This window comes from Gallus gallus, chromosome 18, assembly GCF_016699485.2.
Source record: "Gallus gallus isolate bGalGal1 chromosome 18, bGalGal1.mat.broiler.GRCg7b, whole genome shotgun sequence".
Taxonomy (NCBI): domain Eukaryota; kingdom Metazoa; phylum Chordata; class Aves; order Galliformes; family Phasianidae; genus Gallus; species Gallus gallus.
Window position 1 is genome coordinate 5,388,167 of NC_052549.1, and position 18,569 is coordinate 5,406,735.

An 18,569-nucleotide genomic window follows, 5' to 3' on the forward strand; every position below is an offset into this window, starting at 1 on the left:
TTCCTGAACACCTCCAGACCTCTGACCTTCACCCAGCACTGTGCTTATTGTTCCATTAACCCTCCCATTGCTCTCCTGCCCAACCCATCCCTGTGCATCGAGGAGAAAAATCCCTAATGTGACTGCCTGTGCCCAACATCTACTTAAGCAGCCCAATGGCACGGCCAAATGCAGGAGCTTTAGACATGGCTGCCCTCTTACATGGCCTGTTAGCAGGGCTACACGGGCAGCTGCTGCATTTCTGAAGCTTTTAGAAGCCCATTTTCAAGTCTCAGGAGCAGCACAGAAGCACACAGGAAACACAATAGTATTCTGAGGGATAATTTGATGGCCAAAACCTCCCCAGGTATGTACCACACGTCAGACAAATCTCTTTCTAAAGACAGATGTGTTAAATAGCAGCTAGTACATTTTGCTTTAACTTATATCTTTTAATCTTAGAGCTACAGCATGAGCCCACTCAGTGTACAACAGGCCAACTAAAGCCAACCCTCTTAAGCTGCTGCTGTGTATTTATCTGCCCGCATTGCCTACCCTCATTCCACCACAGCCGCTTAAGCAAGTCCAGTCTATACATCCTCAGGTCAGAGCTAAGACATCAGAAGCCCTAGAGCTACATCAAACAAAGGAGAACAAGCTTGCTAACATTATAGCCACACCTCACTGCCCAGAGGATATGAATTTTGCTTACTGACGAGTTTCACCCACTGCTCCATCATTAGCAAGCTGAAGACATCAGCACAGCTTTTCATTAAGTTGGATTGCTTTCAAGCCTCCCAAATGCCTTCCAAAAACAAAGGGTTGACCGACTCATCCTACAGCATCTGTTCATATTTGCTCAGTTTACTGTCCAACACCATAGCAAGGCAAGTACCAACAACCTGACCAAAGACATACAGCTTGGCAGACATGAGGTTTAAGAGAAGTCTTGGTCAAACCTCTCAGCATCTGCTGAAGATCCAGGAATTAAGAACAGTCAAACCTTTGGTTGAGTAACAACCCCAGAAAGATTCCTTACACTCTCCTTGGTTAATTTAAGTCTGGGACAAACACTGAATATAATGGATTGATCAGAAGAAGAGACAGCATTTAAAAAACAAAAAAACAAAAAACATTTTCTGCATATCAAATCCTATATTGTGGTTCAATGAGACTGAAAAAAATAAATCAGTAAATGGGGGTAATGAGGTACCATTAATACTGCACAGTTACTATGTTTTAGTGTGAGAAGGAAGATGTATACTATGCACAGATAGGAGACTTCTAAAGCAATGCCACGGCTTTTAAACAATGGAACATTTAGAATATAACTGGACTTGGGGAAATTATCTAGATCCATTCAGGGCAAGGTTATCTTTCTATAGACTGCTACTTCAACTTCCAGTCCTATATACCAGTATCTCATATGAAGATAGCTGAGTGGTTCCAAGATTACATCAAATCTCTCCATCAGAGTCAGCATACGAAAGGTATTAGAGCCCTCAAGTATCCCAGAGCTCCAGACGTTACTTAATGGCTTCTATTCCATTTGGGTCCTGATCACTGAAAAAATAACAAGGTTAAGACATCACTGGCAGCCCCTTCCAATACTGCACAGTTTTCACAAACCCATCCTCTGAAGGCTGTACAGGAGTACCTCTGAGTTGCCTTTAGCAGCCAGGCTCTCACAACATGCACAAAGTCAGCCTGGATGCATCAATCATACTGAAAACTATCTCTAACATCATTGAAATACAAAGCCCATGCAAGAAAGAGGTGTTCCCTGCTCGTTCTTCTTCTCTAGCCTCTTTATCCTACCTAGTATTACGTGGTGACCCCTAAGAATGGCTAGACTAAGATCAAACAACAACAGCAAAAAAAGCAGTATTGCATTTTTCTCTCCACATTCTCTGCAAGCTGATTTCATTTTGCAACCTGGATTTCACAAGATCAACTGATGAAGGGCCTGAAGGCAGATGGCCCTGCTCCAGCAGACTGACTGGAGTGAGCCAAGGGATGTCACAGCAGCTCAGATCCAAGTTGGATCTCCCAACCTGGGAGAGAACTTCAGGACAGCATGACAAGCAGGAGACTGATTCCTTTCCCTGATCCAGACACTAACAAATGACAACCTTTGCTAAGGGCAGTGTAATAAAAAGTTTAACATCTAACTGGCCAACCAAGGTAACTCACAACTTCTGTGCACTTAGGAGTGATTCCGCACACCATAGGTACCACCTCGCTGATGGTAGGAAACAGTTATTGTAGCACTACTCCTGGATGCACTCAGAAAAAGGTTTTCAATTTCCATCTACTCCAGACAAACGCTTTCTTCAAGCCCTGGGCAAGACAATGCTGCCTGGGAGATTCCAGCTGATAGGAACCCAGTCTGACAGTTAGGTTTTCAAGATTTATAATCAGTTAAGGAAGAACAGCGAGCAGAAAGTGGGTGTGCATTTGCACAGGAGGAGAGCAACACGCTTTGGCTTACGACTACATCTCACTGTGGTGAGATATGGACTGTCTTTTCAATAATAGAGTGTTTCCATTCAGTTACATAAAAAAAAAGCCTCTACTCAGGTTTCATGGAGAAGAAAAACAACCAAACACAGCATAGAACAGAGATCAACGGAAGGAAACAAAAACAATATGAATCTGAGACTGATGAATTCGAGTTTGGAAAGCCTTGCCCAGAACAGCTTTATTTAATGGAAAGAATGAACTGACTTACAACAATGCTTGCTAAATTCTTCCTGAAACAAGATCCATAAATCCAGCACAAAGCTCACATTGGACATAACCATTGGCACTAACTGTTGCCAAAGGGTACAAATCCAACCTTCAGTTTCTCATAGAGGCAGCTGCATCTGCAGGTAGTTAGCTCAGGTGTACTTCAAACCATAAGAAATGGCTGAGCAGGGAGGCAGGAAAGACAAAAAAAACCCAGAAAGTGATCATTTTAAGTTATGAGTCAAAAAAAATGGAGACATCAATGCCAGATTTGCCACCACTCAATTGCTTTCCCAGACTTGCAGCCAACTTAGCACCGCAGCTTCCTTTTTCCACTCTCTTCCAGTGAGTAAACATTAAAAAAAGTAGTTAGAAAACTTCCACAGTCACCCCCCAACAACATATTCTTTTTCCAGAGATGCTGCTGCATGCAGACAAAGAGATCTGACACCAATTTAGCCTGACACCCACAGAACTAGTAAGCCAGTCCCAGTGTTGTCATGCTGGTGGATAAGCGAAGCTATTAATGCAGAGAGTTTTTCGGTCTGGACAGAGAGAACACAAGGGAACTGCAGTACAGTGCTTTTATTTCCCCCTCCCCACCTTGTTGGGGATTTTTTTGTATTGTGAGATAGGAGAATCCCAAGAGAAAGCCCGAAACAAGCCCATTTCCTACAGCCATATCCTGTTTGCCAACTCTGATATATAGCTCTGGGCAAACTGCCCGCTACAGGATAAGAAATTTAACTAAGAAAAAACTGCAGGGACCATAGTCTAGATATCAAGAGCAGCACAGCAGCTTAGAAATAAGCCACCCATGGGAATCAACTGGTATATTCCTCTCCAGTGAAGCACATACACAGACCGTACAAACTTATTTCAAGATACTACTGTCACAGGCAATAAGAAAAAAGGAAGGAAAGAGTCAACTCCTGAGACATTCCTTATTAAATCCTTATCAAATCCTTACCAAAACAAAGACCATGTGCAGCTGACGCTGCTTTTTAATTTTAAGATAAATTAAGTCTGAAATACACCTCCAGTTCATTCCAATTCTATTAGAAAAAACTCTGAAAAACCCTAAGATCTGGCATTTGGCAAAATATTTCAGTAAGAAAAGGCTTTAGAAGGGAGGCTTTCACTGCATAAAAGCCTTTGAATAACTTCTTTGAAACTTGATTCCATTCACCTGGCATATGCTATCTCAATATTTGACGAAGATATGGCAAAAATAATTTCCAGTTAAGGAACAGGGTGCCAAGACTCTTGCTTGGAAAAGCTGAGGGACTATTAATAATGTCTGCCTTACTGTAGTGCTCCAAAGCCACCTGCATGTTTGCTGTATCTATTCTCTCCTCCTCATTTCTGACAGGACTGCTGTTAGGGGCTCTCCAAGGTTAACACTTGCAGATCATCCCTCTGTGCATGTGTTTTATTACACTTGGAATGCAGTCCTAGCTCAGCTCCTGCTAGTCTCCACCAGGAGCCACCATGGTTCACAGAGAGGTTCCTTGATCGGCAGAGCCCACTAACTCTGCTTTCAAGTCAGCTTTGCTTCCTACAATAAAACAAGAATTCAGAGGTGAAACATAGGCACCACGTGGTATAACTTGAGGGGTCAGACTATTCTCATTTTATTTTTTAAACAGACTGTTGCAACGCAAAATAAAGCTGGGCTGTAAGAAGTCCTGCACCTTTCCCTTGCTGCAGCTTAAGAGAAGTGATAAAATTCAAATTCTTGCACATGTTTTCTTTCCAAATATATAGTACTGAAAATTCTTCATCAGGGTTTGGAATAGAGGTGAGGCATAAAAATATCCTCACTGGGATGCGTCCTCCTCCATGAATAGATCCCATGAACATTAAGCAGATTTTCATCCTTCTGTTCTGAGAACAGGGAAGGTGGAAGAAGCTATTTTGTGATATTTGTTGGTATTTGAGGCAATCCTCCATCTGTGCTGACTGTTCAGATTCTCACTCTGACAAGCACTAACGTGCTAACTCAGAACAGGCTATTTCAGTACAGCAAACAGAAATAATTGCAACACAACAGAACTGGACTTGAAGAACTCAGACCTTTATCAGGTGAAATATGCAATGGGAAGCAGCTCCAGAAAGGACTTTTCTTCAAGTTTAAAGACAAACAGAAGAAAAAGCCTGGCTCTTCCTTGGGAGAAAGGGAAGCCACACCTGTGTCAATAATCTGTGGTATTTAGTACTGCAGGGAGTGAGGAGTCTGCTACAGCTTGTATGCCTGGCGGGGAGAAAGGAACAAGCATGTCTGTAGATGTGTCTCATCTTCCAAGCAGCTCATGGGCTGGACTGGAGCCAGCAGCTCTGAAGTAGGTAGGCCAGCTTCAAATGCTGTGATCTATCTCCCTCTTGGAGAAAGAGGACTGAAATACATGGGGGAAGAGACCAAAAAATAATCATGCAACTTATAAGAAATAATAATTAGGGAAAAAAAACAACAGAATCAAAGATGCTGAACACAACTTTGTTTCCTGTTGCTGGCATTTACTAATTTCAGCCACATGGTTAAAAATGGGAACCTGGAAAGGCATCAGCTGCTTCAATGTCTGGGCACCCATTTTTAGGGCAGAGAAGACAGGAGAAGCTGAGTTAACTTTACTCGCCCTAAAGGCTTTCCACGTGTAACACTGCTGGCTCAACTGCCAATCTTCCTGGTTACCTCCACAGAGCACTGAAAAAGAGCATGCCAAAATGAGGGAAAACATGTAGAGCTGGAAGGGCAAACAGCACTCTGCACAAGTATACTAGAAGAAAGAGTACAGAGTGAAACCAGTCTGAAACTGCAGAGCTTATCACTTGCAGTCTGTACGCACAGGCAGATAAACGAGTGGGAAATTACTGGAGAGCCAACCTTAACTTCAGCCCTGAAAGCTGCACAGAGCACCAAGCACAGCCATGTGTAACCCAAGGCTGTTTTTAAAGCATGGCAGACAGGACTGGCAGAAGAGCTGCCAGAGCCCAAAATACTAAGCCTGATAGCATCAGAAAGCTCAAATAAGGGATGGCAAGGGACAATATGTTTTTTTTAGTTCCGTTGTGACTTTCTACAGCCCACTTCTAAAGCCATTGCATCTTACCAGATCCAACCACTGCAAGACCAATACATGGCTGCTCCAGCCACCAAGAGGGCAGTTTTGGGGCAGAACAGCAGTTGTTCTTCAGTCGGGTGACCTGTAACATTCTAAGCAGAATTTTTTGGATTCCTTCTCAGCAGCTGAAAGTATCAAGGGCTGATATTTCCTAAACAACCTTCATCCTTTGCCACCGCTACAGCAAACAACTCAAATTTATTTAGCTTTCTATTATAGATACCTTTTTTCTTTTCTTTTTTTTTTTTGCCTTTTTCTGAATAAAATAATCACATGGGGTGAAAGTTCCTGAGTACATTCAGGTTCCTTCTAATGATCTGGCTAGATGAATATATGCTGAATACAGAAAAATTCACATGCCTTATCAAAATGAGTCAGTCATCAGGACTACACTACTGCACAATCCCCCATTTACTTGTTCTTATCCTCTAAGACTTTCACTCGAAATCAAGATAATTTCGGTATCTAAACAGGCAGATGAATGACCAGGCAAGTTATATTAAAAAAAAAAAAACAAACAACCCACATCACAATCAAAAGCTCTACCTTAATGCATATCTATGCATCATAATGCAGGGAAGTTATTTCACAGGTTGACTGGATCGATAAGGGCTATACAGCTTTGATGACTACCAAAAGGTGGTGCTTAGACACGCATAGAAACATGGCATACCTCTGAAAATGGGACACCTTTCTGCTACCTCCCACTTGGACTGTCTCTCAACAGAATGCCACAAAGATGCAGGAGGACCCTTAAAACAAAACAAGAGGACATAGCTTCTTCTGAAAGCTACTCCTTTCAAGTAACTGTTACTATGTGTTAACCATACACTTGCATAGGGACTGTCAATATTTATCAGCATTCCTGCACTGGCTAGTCCTGATAACACAATCAAAGCTCAAGAGTTAATGATTCCCCCTGTGAAAACACCAGCAAACCAATCTGAAGGGCTGCACCCTGTCCTGCAGCCTGTTATTCATCCAGACCTACTACACCAAGCACAGAACCCCTCTAGTGAGATTCGGAGCACAAAGTCAGTACTCAAGTTTCATGTTCTTCCTGCAGGGCTGGCCCCTGTAGCAAGCTCTGCAGCCTGGTTGGTATCTTGATCCTACATCAAGGCTGTAACCATAACCAGCTGCTGGCAAGAGCCCAAGCACCTGGCAGGCACCACAGGGCCCTCTAACCCTCATCATTCCAAACCAATACTTCCAGCAGAATGTTAAATTTCGGATATTTACACAATGTCCTTTGTTTTGTACTCATGGTTCCACCACCTGATAAAAGGACCTGAGTCCATCCAGGCTCTGGAGTTCCAAAAGACACCAGTCCTCCCTCTGCCAGCAGTTTCTGTGAACCACCTCTTCTCCCTCCTAAGCAGGAGGCTTTGCTTCCAAAATTCCTTTAAGACAATAGCTTGTTTGCAGTTTAACTGCTTGTTTAATACTAAAAACAGGGACCACTGAAGTGATTTTGGTTACTAACAATATGCTGCTTCAGAGTCTGAGCACATTCTTCTCAGACAAATTTGGAGGAGCAATTCACTTTACCTAGCTTTGAATCTCTCATTTTCTGTGGGTCCCTGGAACACTACCGTTACAGGATGCAAGAATTTTGACTTTGCTGCCTAAAAAGGAGAAAATTTTTATTACAAACACACAGCATTCAGTACTGTCTCACAAGTGTGCCATAACAGAAAATCATAGGAGCAAAAAGCCTGCTGTGGAAGAACCCTTTCAGATGCCTGATGAAGCCTAAACATACTTCTATACCTGGCACACCTCTTTCCCCAAACAAATGTACAGAAAACTTCCACTTGACTCTCTGAGGGTAGATAACACAGCAGACTGATAACAGTATTTTATCTTGATAAGCTCACTGTAACTTTCTGCTCAGCAGAAAATGTTTAAAAAAAAAAAAAGATGAAAGCTGCAGTTCAATCCAGGCCTTCTTATTGCCTTTACCTCTACTGAGGAACAAGGGCTCTAAGGGTAGACACGTGTGATGAGTCTTCAAGATCAAAAAAGGCAGAGACAAGAATAAGAATCAGAGGCAAATATAAATGCCATGTGGTGGAGTAGAAAGGTCTCCTCACTGCAACTTTGAGGCAGGCTACAAATTCCACTCTCTCATCATCATTTTACAATCGTCACTGACAGTTTTTACACCATTCCCCACTTTTAGTCTCCTTGATTTATATCCAAAACTGACACCAGCTGAAACTTCTGGAGGTTTTGTGTTTGTTACTATCCAAGCAAAGAATGAAGCCAAGTCACAGGATGCTCCAGCACCAAGGCAATTCCTCTACACAACTTGGCTTGTCAGCTGTCCTCCTCTATTATTCAAATAAGACAAAGTAGTTCATTCATCACATGTTCAGATGGGAAAACAATAGAAAAAGAATCTGAATGTATATTCAGAGTTTGAAAAGGCTATAATTAACTAATCATTTGTAACAGCTTCATGTTATTCATGCATCTTAAAGGATTGGCTTTCTGCACACAGATTCAGACACTGGGAACACCCTGGCCACAAATAAAAGGCTCACATCATCTATTTAAGTATGTTTTCAGGCCTGCAACATCTCATAGTAAGAATGAGAGCAAGAACAGCTACAGCACTCAGCTGGGAAAAAAAGAAATAAAGTTATCCAAAAGTGTCAGCTAGTTAATCAAGTGCCTCACTTCTTGCCACGCTTTGGATTTACAGCAACTACAACTCTTACTCTCTAGTTCTCACATATACTGCAAGCTCAAAGCAATGAGGAAGGAACCAGGAGAACACTGCCACTTGGTGGAAAAGGGAGATAAACATTTCCTACTGCTACAAGTAAGAACAACTTTTACATAAATGTTCTATCCCCGCCCACCATATCAAATGAATTTCTTCATAGCACAGCTAGTGCAACTCCATTCAGCATCTTGCTTTACACTGTGAACACACCCTGCCTGGGCTGTCTTGCAGTATGCTCATAGCACAGGAGGCTGTGGCTTTTTTCCACTTACATTTAAGAACCGCTGATAAAGATGACAAAAGTCTAGAACTCCTGAAGTTCAGACCTGCCTCCTTGATAATCTTCTCAAATCCTCACTTTTCATGCCACAATAGGACGAAAGGAACTGTATTTTACTTTCTAACAAAAGCAACAATCAATTTAACAAGCTTTGTAAGGAAGTAATACCAGCTTTACAGCTGGTAACTTTATTATAAAGCAGAAAAATTAGTCTACTCAAGCTCAAGTATATAGTCCGAATATCTGTTTTTCTCTAATACTTCAGTTCAACCTACCTGTTTTGCTGTTAACCACTCGGAATGTTGTTACCTGAACTGCCTGTTTCTACTTGGGTATGCCTGTGCTGAATAAGAACATTCCAAATTCAAGAAGCAGGAGGAAAGATGCCCATTCTACTTATTGTCATTTTTACAATCCACTAAGCTGTTTCTTCTTGTGTCTTTTCTACTAAGAAATTTGCATAGAGATTTCACTGTATCTTGTTTTGAGGAGCCTTCTTTAATCTGCAGAGGATATATATTTTTAGTAAAGAAGAGATCACAGAGGAATAGGTGTTAAAACTTCAACTGCTTTCACACACAGTTTCTATGCTGACTGTTTCTACTTAATTTTCATAATGCAGAGAAAATGACAGCATGGCAGGTTTATCTTAACAAGTTCACTCATTATGTAAAAGGGTTTTAATGTAATTTGACTTGGGAAACCAATTTATATAGCAAGATGTGTAAAAACTGAGCAGGCAGTTATGTATTACCATAATCTACAGTAACTTTCAGTTGCAGACAGGGGTCAAGTTTAGACTCTTTTTTCTGCCTGAATCCAGGTCTCACTGCTTTGTATTTCAATCAAACTTTCTTTTGCCACACATTTTTCTAACAAATATAGCTCTTAACTGTAAAACTTGGAAATGTTTCTCTTTAAACCTAGAAAAATTCCTATCTCATCACTTCAGCTCTTGCAGAGCTCCTACAGCACAGTCTGTCACTATAAACTCATACAAGTGTTGTGGAAACTGGCAAAAGGTGCTGCTTCAAAGCTGCAAGCTAGTTCAAATGCTCTATAGAATTTCAGCTTACAGTATGGCCCTCTGGTTTCCTAAGTAGAGCTTAGAGATTATCTGCATCCTTCAAAAACCTTCTGGATAAAATTAAGGTCTTTGCAACTGTCATTCATTCAGTATCCCACAAGACTGCTTATATTACATAGAGAATTGACCTAATATAGAAATTTGAGAACACTTCTCTATGAAGTTTCAGATGGATTTGGCATTTTATCTTTCTCCATGTTTTTCTGTGTTCTCTGCTGCTAAACACCCGTTGGGCAGCAGAAAACAAGATGTAACCACAGCATAGAGGACTTCAACTATTTAAGATAGCTATTATCTCATGATACTTCTTTTTTTTTTGAATACCATGTTTACAAAACAGTTTCATTTAGGACAGAAAGAGCTGGATGCAACTGAATTGATATTGACATGTTTTATGACCTTTGGGAATATACAATCATTTACTCATTAAGTGGTTCTAACCACAGTTTTTCAAATAACGCTGGTCAGAAATAAGAGAATTCTGCACTTAACACCACATCTCCACGATCACTGAAAAACAGGCAAGGTGCTGTCACAAAACACACCTCTGATCTAATTCACAAGACTGCAGTTCTTCAATACAGATCTTGACCATCACTCAGTCCATAGCTTAACTAGTTAACTACTTTTGGCAGAAGCCAGACTTAAAGTCAAAAATCACATTACGGCTACAAAAAGAAAGTACAAAACTAGCTACAGAAGATCAAAAATGAACACCAAAGCCATGCTGTTAAGACTTATTCCTCTTGTACTGAGCTTTCCCCCCACCACCATGCCACACTTCCAAATACCTTTAGGTCACCAGCCTCAGGTTTTTCAGTCTCTGAATCGTCATCTTCCTACAAGACAAGAATTTACAGGATTAAGCTTAAAGAGAAGGCTTGGAAAGTAACTGCACTTACAGCAAAGGGCTTGTGTTCAGCAGCCCAGCAGTACTCCAAGACCCTTCTAATGGAAGTTACTTTTGCCCCACCCACTCATGACCAGCAAACAAGTCCTACAGTTACAGGAAAAAAAAAAAGTGAAGTTTTGTTAGGACTTCGTTTCCTTTTCAAGGCAAAAGCATAATTCAGTAGTAAATGTCTTCCACAAAAGTCACATGGCTCCTCAATGTTCAGAGCTAGACAATAAGAAGCAACAGAGGTAGGAAGAAGAACATTTGTCATTTGAGAATTCTGTCTTTTTTGGTTGGCAGGTGGGGGCTTCTCTTGCACTCACCCCTGCTTAGCAGGGCTCACAGAAAAAGCAGCACTTGCAAGGCCTATTATACTCCCAAGCATACACCAGCAACACATGGAGGACACACAATTTGCCTGCCATCCAAGCAAACATGCAGGCTTGGTAAAGATCTGCCCTAGTGCCAAGTTTGAAAGATCCAGTGATGCTTGCTGACACCACAACTTGTCTTACTTGCACAGTGCTCTCATGGCCTCATTTACTGATGATGTGAACATCCATAGAAAGGAACAACCCATTAATTTCAGTTTTAGATAACAGATACCATCCAGTTTTCATCTCTACCCAAATATAAGAACAAAAAATGGGAAGTTTTTGCCTAGGGAGCTTAAAATACCGGATTCAGCCTTGTATAAAATTCACATGAGAAGCAAGCAATATATTTTATCTGAAACTGGTAGATAAACCTACTGTTCCATTGCCCAATGGGTTACTGCTTCACTGGGGATCCTAGAGCTATGTACGTAAAAACATACTCTGGGTTCAAAGCAAGTAGAGGAGCAGGAGAAAAAAAAAACAGTTTTCATGCTCACACAATTCAAAACAGTTTTTCCTCTAAACTTCACTACTCCATTTCAGCTTTGGCCCCAAAATAGTAACTTGGTATTTCAAAAAGAAAAAAAATAAAAGATTACGTGCAACTGAAAGGAAGGGTTAATGTGAAGTGCACACTTCAGGGTGTTAGCACACACTCAAGTTCTGGCAAGGCAAGCTAGAGAACGATTACCCAGTAACACCGAAGTTTTAATTGCAGGAATTAGCATGCGTATTCCACAGAAGTGAGACACTGAACCCTTTCTTCACTTCAACTACTCTCCAGCTTACCTTCCTAAAATATACATGTGTGCCAATAACTCAGTTTTTGCATTCAAGTTCAATAACAGTAACTGTATAACTAAAGAAGAACCACAGCACCAAGTTACTTGGTACTTGATCACAAGTGAGATTCCCCTCCAAGCTCCCACCCATATTCAATGAGAAGTAATTTTCAAATAAGCAACAACGGGTTCAATCATTCATTAGATGAACACTTAACTGGAATAGCTCCAAAAACCTTCTAACCTAGCAGGGGACATCTCTGAAACAACAAGAAAACATTACTGAAACTTCTTTTGAAGAGAAAAAACAAACAACAGATAAGGTGGATAATATAAGCACAGGGTTATTTTGTTAAAGACCAAAGACAACCTGAATCCAACTTGCACTGCTTTCCAGAAACAGCTTGTAACCAGTAACTGCCCATGCTACTCTCTATCAAGGAATCTCTTGATTCTACTTAAAGAAAACATGCTGCTGTCTAGCAACAGGACTAAAGATAAGGCACCCTAATTAATTTCCGTAGATCAGTACAGTAACTGAAAATGTATGCAAGATCTACTAGCTAAACACTAGAGTGATTTCACCAATTGCCATTTCTTGCATAGTGCCTTGAATTTCCCAGATGAAGGATGGTTAAAATCTATGCTGATAACACATGTGCAATACAGGCTATCCCATTTTACATACTTAGTTATTGAGGAACATCTGCATCACACCTACCAGCTTTAAAATAAAGACATCTCACTAAAAGAGTCTATAAGCTTTAGATATGACGAGGAGAATGACTAATGCAGTAAAGAAGTGTTATTACTTCGCTTAGCCAGACAATCACTGTGAATGCTATTGCTCACACTTACTCCAGCCAGAAACAGAACAAAACAAATAGGAAGAGAGACAAATTTCTGCTCTGCTTACTGAGGAAGCAGATGGCCAGAACAGAGAGGGTCACATACGAGAATGATTTAATGCACACAAAGCAGATTTCAGTAACAGGAAGCTGTAGCAACACAGTCCTATTTCCTTCATGTACTAAGTTGCCAAAAAAATAGAGTCAAAACAATACAGGGTGCTGCACAAGGCTGGTAGAAGAAAAAGGAGACAAGAACCTCCCCCCACCTCCTCAAGACTTATTGCTTTGCTCCTACAGACACATCAGAAGTATTTGTCCTTTTTTGAGTAATAGCTGCATTCATGTGCAGTAAACTACATGCCCTGTCTTAAAGTGCATCAACTGTCTCAGTATTTATGTGGTATTATATACATGCCATGCACCTATGACAAACAAAAGCCACTCGAGTCCAGACAAGACACTATTACATCAAGTTAACTTGATGTAGTAAGTTGTGTTACACACAGAAGAATAATTGAAGACATGACAGAACTTCGTTCTTCTCAATTTTCCAGCTGACAATGCAACAGCATTTTTCTCCCATAGCATTCTCATACATGCTAACAATGCTCAAGGAATAGTGTACATTCACAGTGACAGTTTCTTCCCCGTAGAAGAGTCAAACAGCATCAACAGAGTTAGTAACAAGCAACAAGATCTGCACCAAACTGCCATTGGGCTCCAAGGCAAGCGCCTTCTATTTGAAAATAAAGTGAATTACAATACTTGGGAAGTACTGAAACCTGCACCAGGAGTCAGTGCCGCCAGGTTCCAGCTCAGGGTGCCACTCAGGGGCTCTCCCAGGAGTAAAAGGCTTTGCAACGCGTGGCTGCGAGCAAGGCAAGCCCCAGGAACTGCGAGATACTTACTGACTGCCTGCTGTTCTCATCGTCGTCCTCTTCATACCCCTCCTCATCCCCATCCAGGCGGCTGAAATCATCCTCTCCATACCCAACGGAGACGAGCCCTCCTTTCTCTCCTTAAGCAGAAGAGGAGAAAAACAGAAAGAAAACAATGATAAAGGAGAGATAAGAACGAGCGGGGCCTTCCCCTCTCTGCTAAGAAACCAGCGGGAGGGCTCCAGGGCAGCCCGCTGCTTTCCCCAGGCCCCTCCCCGCCCTCACCCGTAGCCGTTCCCCCATCGCTTCCCGCCGTCCCGGTCTCGCTATCCGACTCCGGGTCTGAATCCTCGGCATAAACAGCCAAAGAGGACAAGACGCTACGCTTCGCCGCCGCCATCTTCTGCCACAGGCGGGAGCGCTTCCGTCGCGCGGAAATGACGTCTGAGCAGTCGCCATAGCAACGCCGCCCTCCTCCTTCCGCTTTAAACGGGCGCTGATCAACAGGGGAAACGTTGATGCTAGCACACTGCCAGGCAGACAGAACGCTCAGTGAAGACATTCTGTAAGATGAAATGAAAGATCAGAGGTGAGACGGATATTTTTTGGGGGGGTTGCTTTGCTTTTTAGATTTTAAGATGGGGGTTGGCCCTTTAAGAGCGGCTTCTGACGTCATCACTCGGCGCCACAACGGCGCCTGGCTGAACCCCGAGGAAGCGTAGAGAGCGGGGGCTGGGGTGCGGAGGGGTTCGGTTGGGGAAGGGGCGGAAGGATACGGCCCGTGGGCGCGTTGAGGGGGAGCTGTGAGGGGCTGGTGGCGGGAAAGTGCTCTGAGACCTCCAACTGACCCCGGCCTCTGCCCCTCGTGGAGACCCTACTGCTCTGAGGGAGCTGATCCCACAAGGAATGAAACTGAGGGGCAGTGAGGTGACCCAGAGGGTGTCCCACAAAGGGGGGATCTGTCAGGGGAACAGGGCGGGGGCTCGCCTCAGACGGGGGGACTCAGTATCAGTTCCTCCATCCACAGCTTCTCCGAGATGAGCAGCACGGCAGCCTCAGGCCTGCAAGGCAGGGTCCGGAAAACGCTGGGAAAGGTCTTCGGGTTTGAGTCCTTCAAGACTTCCCTGCAGGAAAGTGCAACCATGGCTGTGGTGAGAGGTGAGGCTCAGCATCTGAAAGCTCTGTAGCAGCTGGCTCTCAAGAGACACTGCCTGCCCCAGGGAGGACCACCAGCCCTCTGAGCTCTCCTCAGCCTCCTTTGCTCAGAGATCACTTCCGTGGCATAGGAGTGCAAGCACGTGTTGCAAATGAAGTTTTCTGAGCATGGCTGTGCTCTACCTGTTCTCCCATGTATTTATTTTGTAAGAACACTATTGCATCGTTCAGAAATAGCATTCAATTATAGTGTTTCCAGTATCTCCATTAGAGGCATCTGCTAGCATGCTTGTGGTCAGATGAGGTTGAAACTCTTTACATGTCTACATTTGCAGGGTTAACCTCTATTCCCTGAATGATGTGGACATTATTGGAAACACAATGCTGTGCTGAAGTTAACCTATCCACCAATGTTTGTTGGACAGGCAGCTCACACACACACACTGCTGACCATCTGCTCTCCTTGCAGGTCTCATAATGCAAATCAGAACAGTGTAAAATTCAGCATGCAGGATGTGGTTACAGTTTTCATCTGTCACCAGCAGATGTGCTACTGATAATAGATTGGCTGAAAGTAGTGTTCTGTCAGCTGGTTGTTTTTCCATGTTAAAACTGTATGCGTTGGCATCTTCCTGACTTGAAGTGGGTACTCCTTAGCATGGTGACAGTTACTAACTGAATGTTATCTGTGTGGTTGAGATTTACTTTTCTGGGATAAGCTTTGGGAGGATGCATTAAGGGAGGATTCTGGGACTGGTTGTTTAGTGACTGGAGGTTTGTAAGATGAGTGAAAGCAGCTAATCTGTAAGAGAATCGGCATTAATCTGGATTAGTTGTTCAACTTCTCTTTATTTTGGTTTCTGTACATCTTCCAGTATTTGTGAAAGTCTATTCCTTAACGTTCACAAAGTGATCAGAGTTTCTTTGAAGGAAAGCGTTGCAGGCATGCAAATAATTATCCTCTTAGAACCCGAAGTGAAGTGTCTTTTGTTGGTATGCTACATGGTACATGCACAGATTTGCTGTTTCTCACAAATTACATGCCTTTGTGCCCATCCCTCCAGACAGAGCCCTGGGAACTCGCCAACCACTCAATAGCCTTGAGCTTTGTTCTGTTGTCTTTGCAGGCGAGAAGGATGTCTTTGTATGCATGCCCACAGGGGCAGGGAAATCCTTGTGCTACCAGCTTCCTGCAGTTCTGGCAGTGGGCATCACCATTGTCATTTCACCTCTGATTGCACTGATTCAGGTAACTGTCTCCTGTTAGCTGTGGAAAAGCAGTCACTGAAGGGGGTCGGGAGACTCTGGAGGCACAGCTATCTCTCTCTTTTCTGTCCAAAAGGCTTTGCTGTTACCCTGCTTCTGCATTCTTGTCTTGATGTCTTGTTACGTTTTCTTTAGCCTGGTGACAGGTGAAGAGGCTGCAGATTAACTGCCTAACAGGATGGCTCTGGCTTGATATATGTAGCTCTGTGAAAGAGGGCATTTCTTCCTTGATAATAGCCTGCTGAATTCTATAACTGATTCTTTTTCCATTTTCTGCAGCTGTCTTTTATCTCCATTGTGCTATACAGAAGCAGGAAAGTAGAGTACCTCAAATGTACCAAATCTTTACTCAGAAGAAAAATTCCATTTTACCTATAAGGTTACTACTCTAGGAATGATGAAATTGCTTTTGAAGGCATAATTTTTTTTGCATTAAGCTGTCTTTTATTGTAGTCTGTCTTCGTGTCATGGGGAGAAGCTGGTTTAGCAGAGCTCCTCCTTGAGCACTGTCACTGATATGACCTTTTGTTTGTGTATTTTGCCTTTTCTACTGTTTTCGTCACCTAATGCTACCGTGTAAGAGCAGCTATAGCATTAACAATGCATAATAGCTGGTGTTGTAGCCTATAGTGCACATCAAGACTTAAGAACTGGCTTGGTGGTAAGTCTGAGAAAGGTGAAATCTTTCCAAATGAGATAATTTCTAATTGGGGTTAAGCACAGGAAATAGTTTGCAGTGAAATAGAGGTTAAAAAGATTAGCCGATGAAGCAGAACATGTTAGAGTAACAGATAGATTGAGATGGAAGCCTTAAGGAACAGGGCTGGAATGAACCTTGAGAGGTTTTGTCGTTCAGCCCTGCGATGAGGTGGCTGTGCCTGAAATGTCCGTGGTGTATCTCAGCATAACCAAGCTTCAAGAGCTTACTCTGTGTATTTTTTAGGGGTGGTTGAGAGTTGACTTTGTGAGCAGAAACAGTGCTTGTTAAATCAATCGCTGAAACCAGTTAGAGTGAAATGATGAGACATTAATCTTTCAGGATTACTCTTATCTTTTGAAATGTTATGTGCAAGTCAAGCACAAGTGAACAAATCAGTGTCAAGACAGGGTGAATTGTACATCCCATGTTCATCTAGATGTATCTGAATGTGATGCTGTTTTCTTCCTGATTCCTGAAGACATGATTCTTGTTCACACTCACTTCTGTTACAGTTGGTGATTCACACTAGCCTTTGTGTTTCATCATATCTCAGCCAGCTTTATAAAGTCCTTTGGTTATTTTGGAATGAAATGTGCTCTGTTTTTGTATTGTAGTTATTCATTTTCCATCCATGGCAACTTGGTAGGGTAAATTTTGAGACATGCTGGTGCTCGTTTCAGCTCACTGTGGCTATGACTAAGTATTCTGCATAGCTCTATGCTGATATTCTGTAGTAGCAAAATGACCATTTAAAGTGAATGGAAGCTGAAAAAAGGAGTCACATGTTAAGAGTGGAACAGATATATTGACTGCTGAAGATAAAGGCATCTGGAGTTGAAGTGGTAAATAGCTGCACTATGATTGGATGTTATCTGAGGCTTGGTCCTGGAGGTGAAAGTTGGGGCCTCACAAATCTTGCCAGTAGACTTCCATAGTGATGGAGACTTTCTTTAATGCTACTTCCTTCTCATTTTATTTTCATTTTGCATTCAATCCAGGACCAAGTGGACCATTTGCTGGCTCTGAAGATCAAAGCCTGCTCTCTGAACTCCAAGCTTTCTGCCCAGGAAAAGAAGACCATCCTGGCTGACTTGGCAAGTGAGAAGCCTCAGATAAAGCTTCTGTACATCACCCCAGAGATGGCAGCTGCCTCATCCTTCCAGCCTACACTCAACTCCCTAGTGTCTCGAAATCTCCTGTCCTACCTGATAATTGATGAAGCTCATTGTGTCTCCCAGTGGGGACATGATTTCCGACCAGACTACCTACGGCTGGGCACCTTGCGTACTCGCATACCCAATACACCATGTGTTGCTTTGACTGCCACTGCTACCAAGCAAGTCCAGGATGATATTGTGACAGCACTTAAGCTAAAGCAACCACTTGCTACCTTTAAGACTCCTTGCTTCAGATCTAACTTGTTCTATGATGTGCAATTCAAAGAGCTCTTGACTGATCCTTATGCCAACTTGAAGGATTTCTGTCTGAAGGCACTGGAAGTGAAGAACACCACTGGGGTAGGTTTTTCATTTGAGGAAGAAGGTTAAGCTGAACAAAATCTTCCTCAGTGGTCAATGATTGGTGACTGGAATGGCCCTCACAAGTCTGTGGCAGGAAAGGAGGAAGGAACACCTGGAAGGAAAGTGCTCGTTTGTTCTTTAGTTCCTCTAAAAGAAGTAGAATGTGGAACTGCATTTTTTTCAAATGCAGATGTCTTCAGAAAGGGGTTGATC

The 18,569-nt window shown here is 42.5% G+C and overlaps 2 protein-coding genes across 6 annotated transcripts in view; one reads left to right on the forward strand and one right to left on the reverse strand.

The window, feature by feature from the left end:
* Nucleotides 1–14,310, reverse strand: part of SAP30BP (SAP30 binding protein) — a 34,658-nt gene extending 20,348 nt beyond the window's left edge. For 2 of the 3 annotated variants that reach the window (XR_006931748.1, XM_415631.8), the window contains exons 1-3: nucleotides 14,001–14,310; nucleotides 13,746–13,855; nucleotides 10,724–10,771 (exon numbers count right to left, since the gene is read on the reverse strand). Coding sequence is in view for 2 of the 3 variants with exons in the window: in XM_415631.8 (XP_415631.4) it covers nucleotides 10,724–10,771; nucleotides 13,746–13,855; nucleotides 14,001–14,277 (435 nt within the window). In the remaining variant the exon portion in view is untranslated. The remainder of the gene's footprint in view (nucleotides 1–10,723; nucleotides 10,772–13,745; nucleotides 13,856–14,000) is intronic. The other variant, XM_004946141.5, reaches the window with a different exon arrangement.
* The window catches only part of RECQL5 (RecQ like helicase 5), a 36,890-nt gene continuing 32,523 nt past the window's right edge, over nucleotides 14,203–18,569 (forward strand). Inside the window, exons 1-4 of one of the 3 annotated variants that reach the window (NM_204102.3) lie at nucleotides 14,203–14,304; nucleotides 14,743–14,873; nucleotides 15,998–16,119; nucleotides 17,835–18,353. In NM_204102.3, coding sequence (NP_989433.3) covers nucleotides 14,291–14,304; nucleotides 14,743–14,873; nucleotides 15,998–16,119; nucleotides 17,835–18,353 — 786 coding nt within the window. In that variant the 5' untranslated portion in view covers nucleotides 14,203–14,290. Of the gene's footprint in view, nucleotides 14,305–14,396; nucleotides 14,453–14,742; nucleotides 14,874–15,997; nucleotides 16,120–17,834; nucleotides 18,354–18,569 lie in introns of those variants that run through there. The other 2 variants (XM_025141537.3, XM_015295117.4) reach the window with 2 other exon arrangements.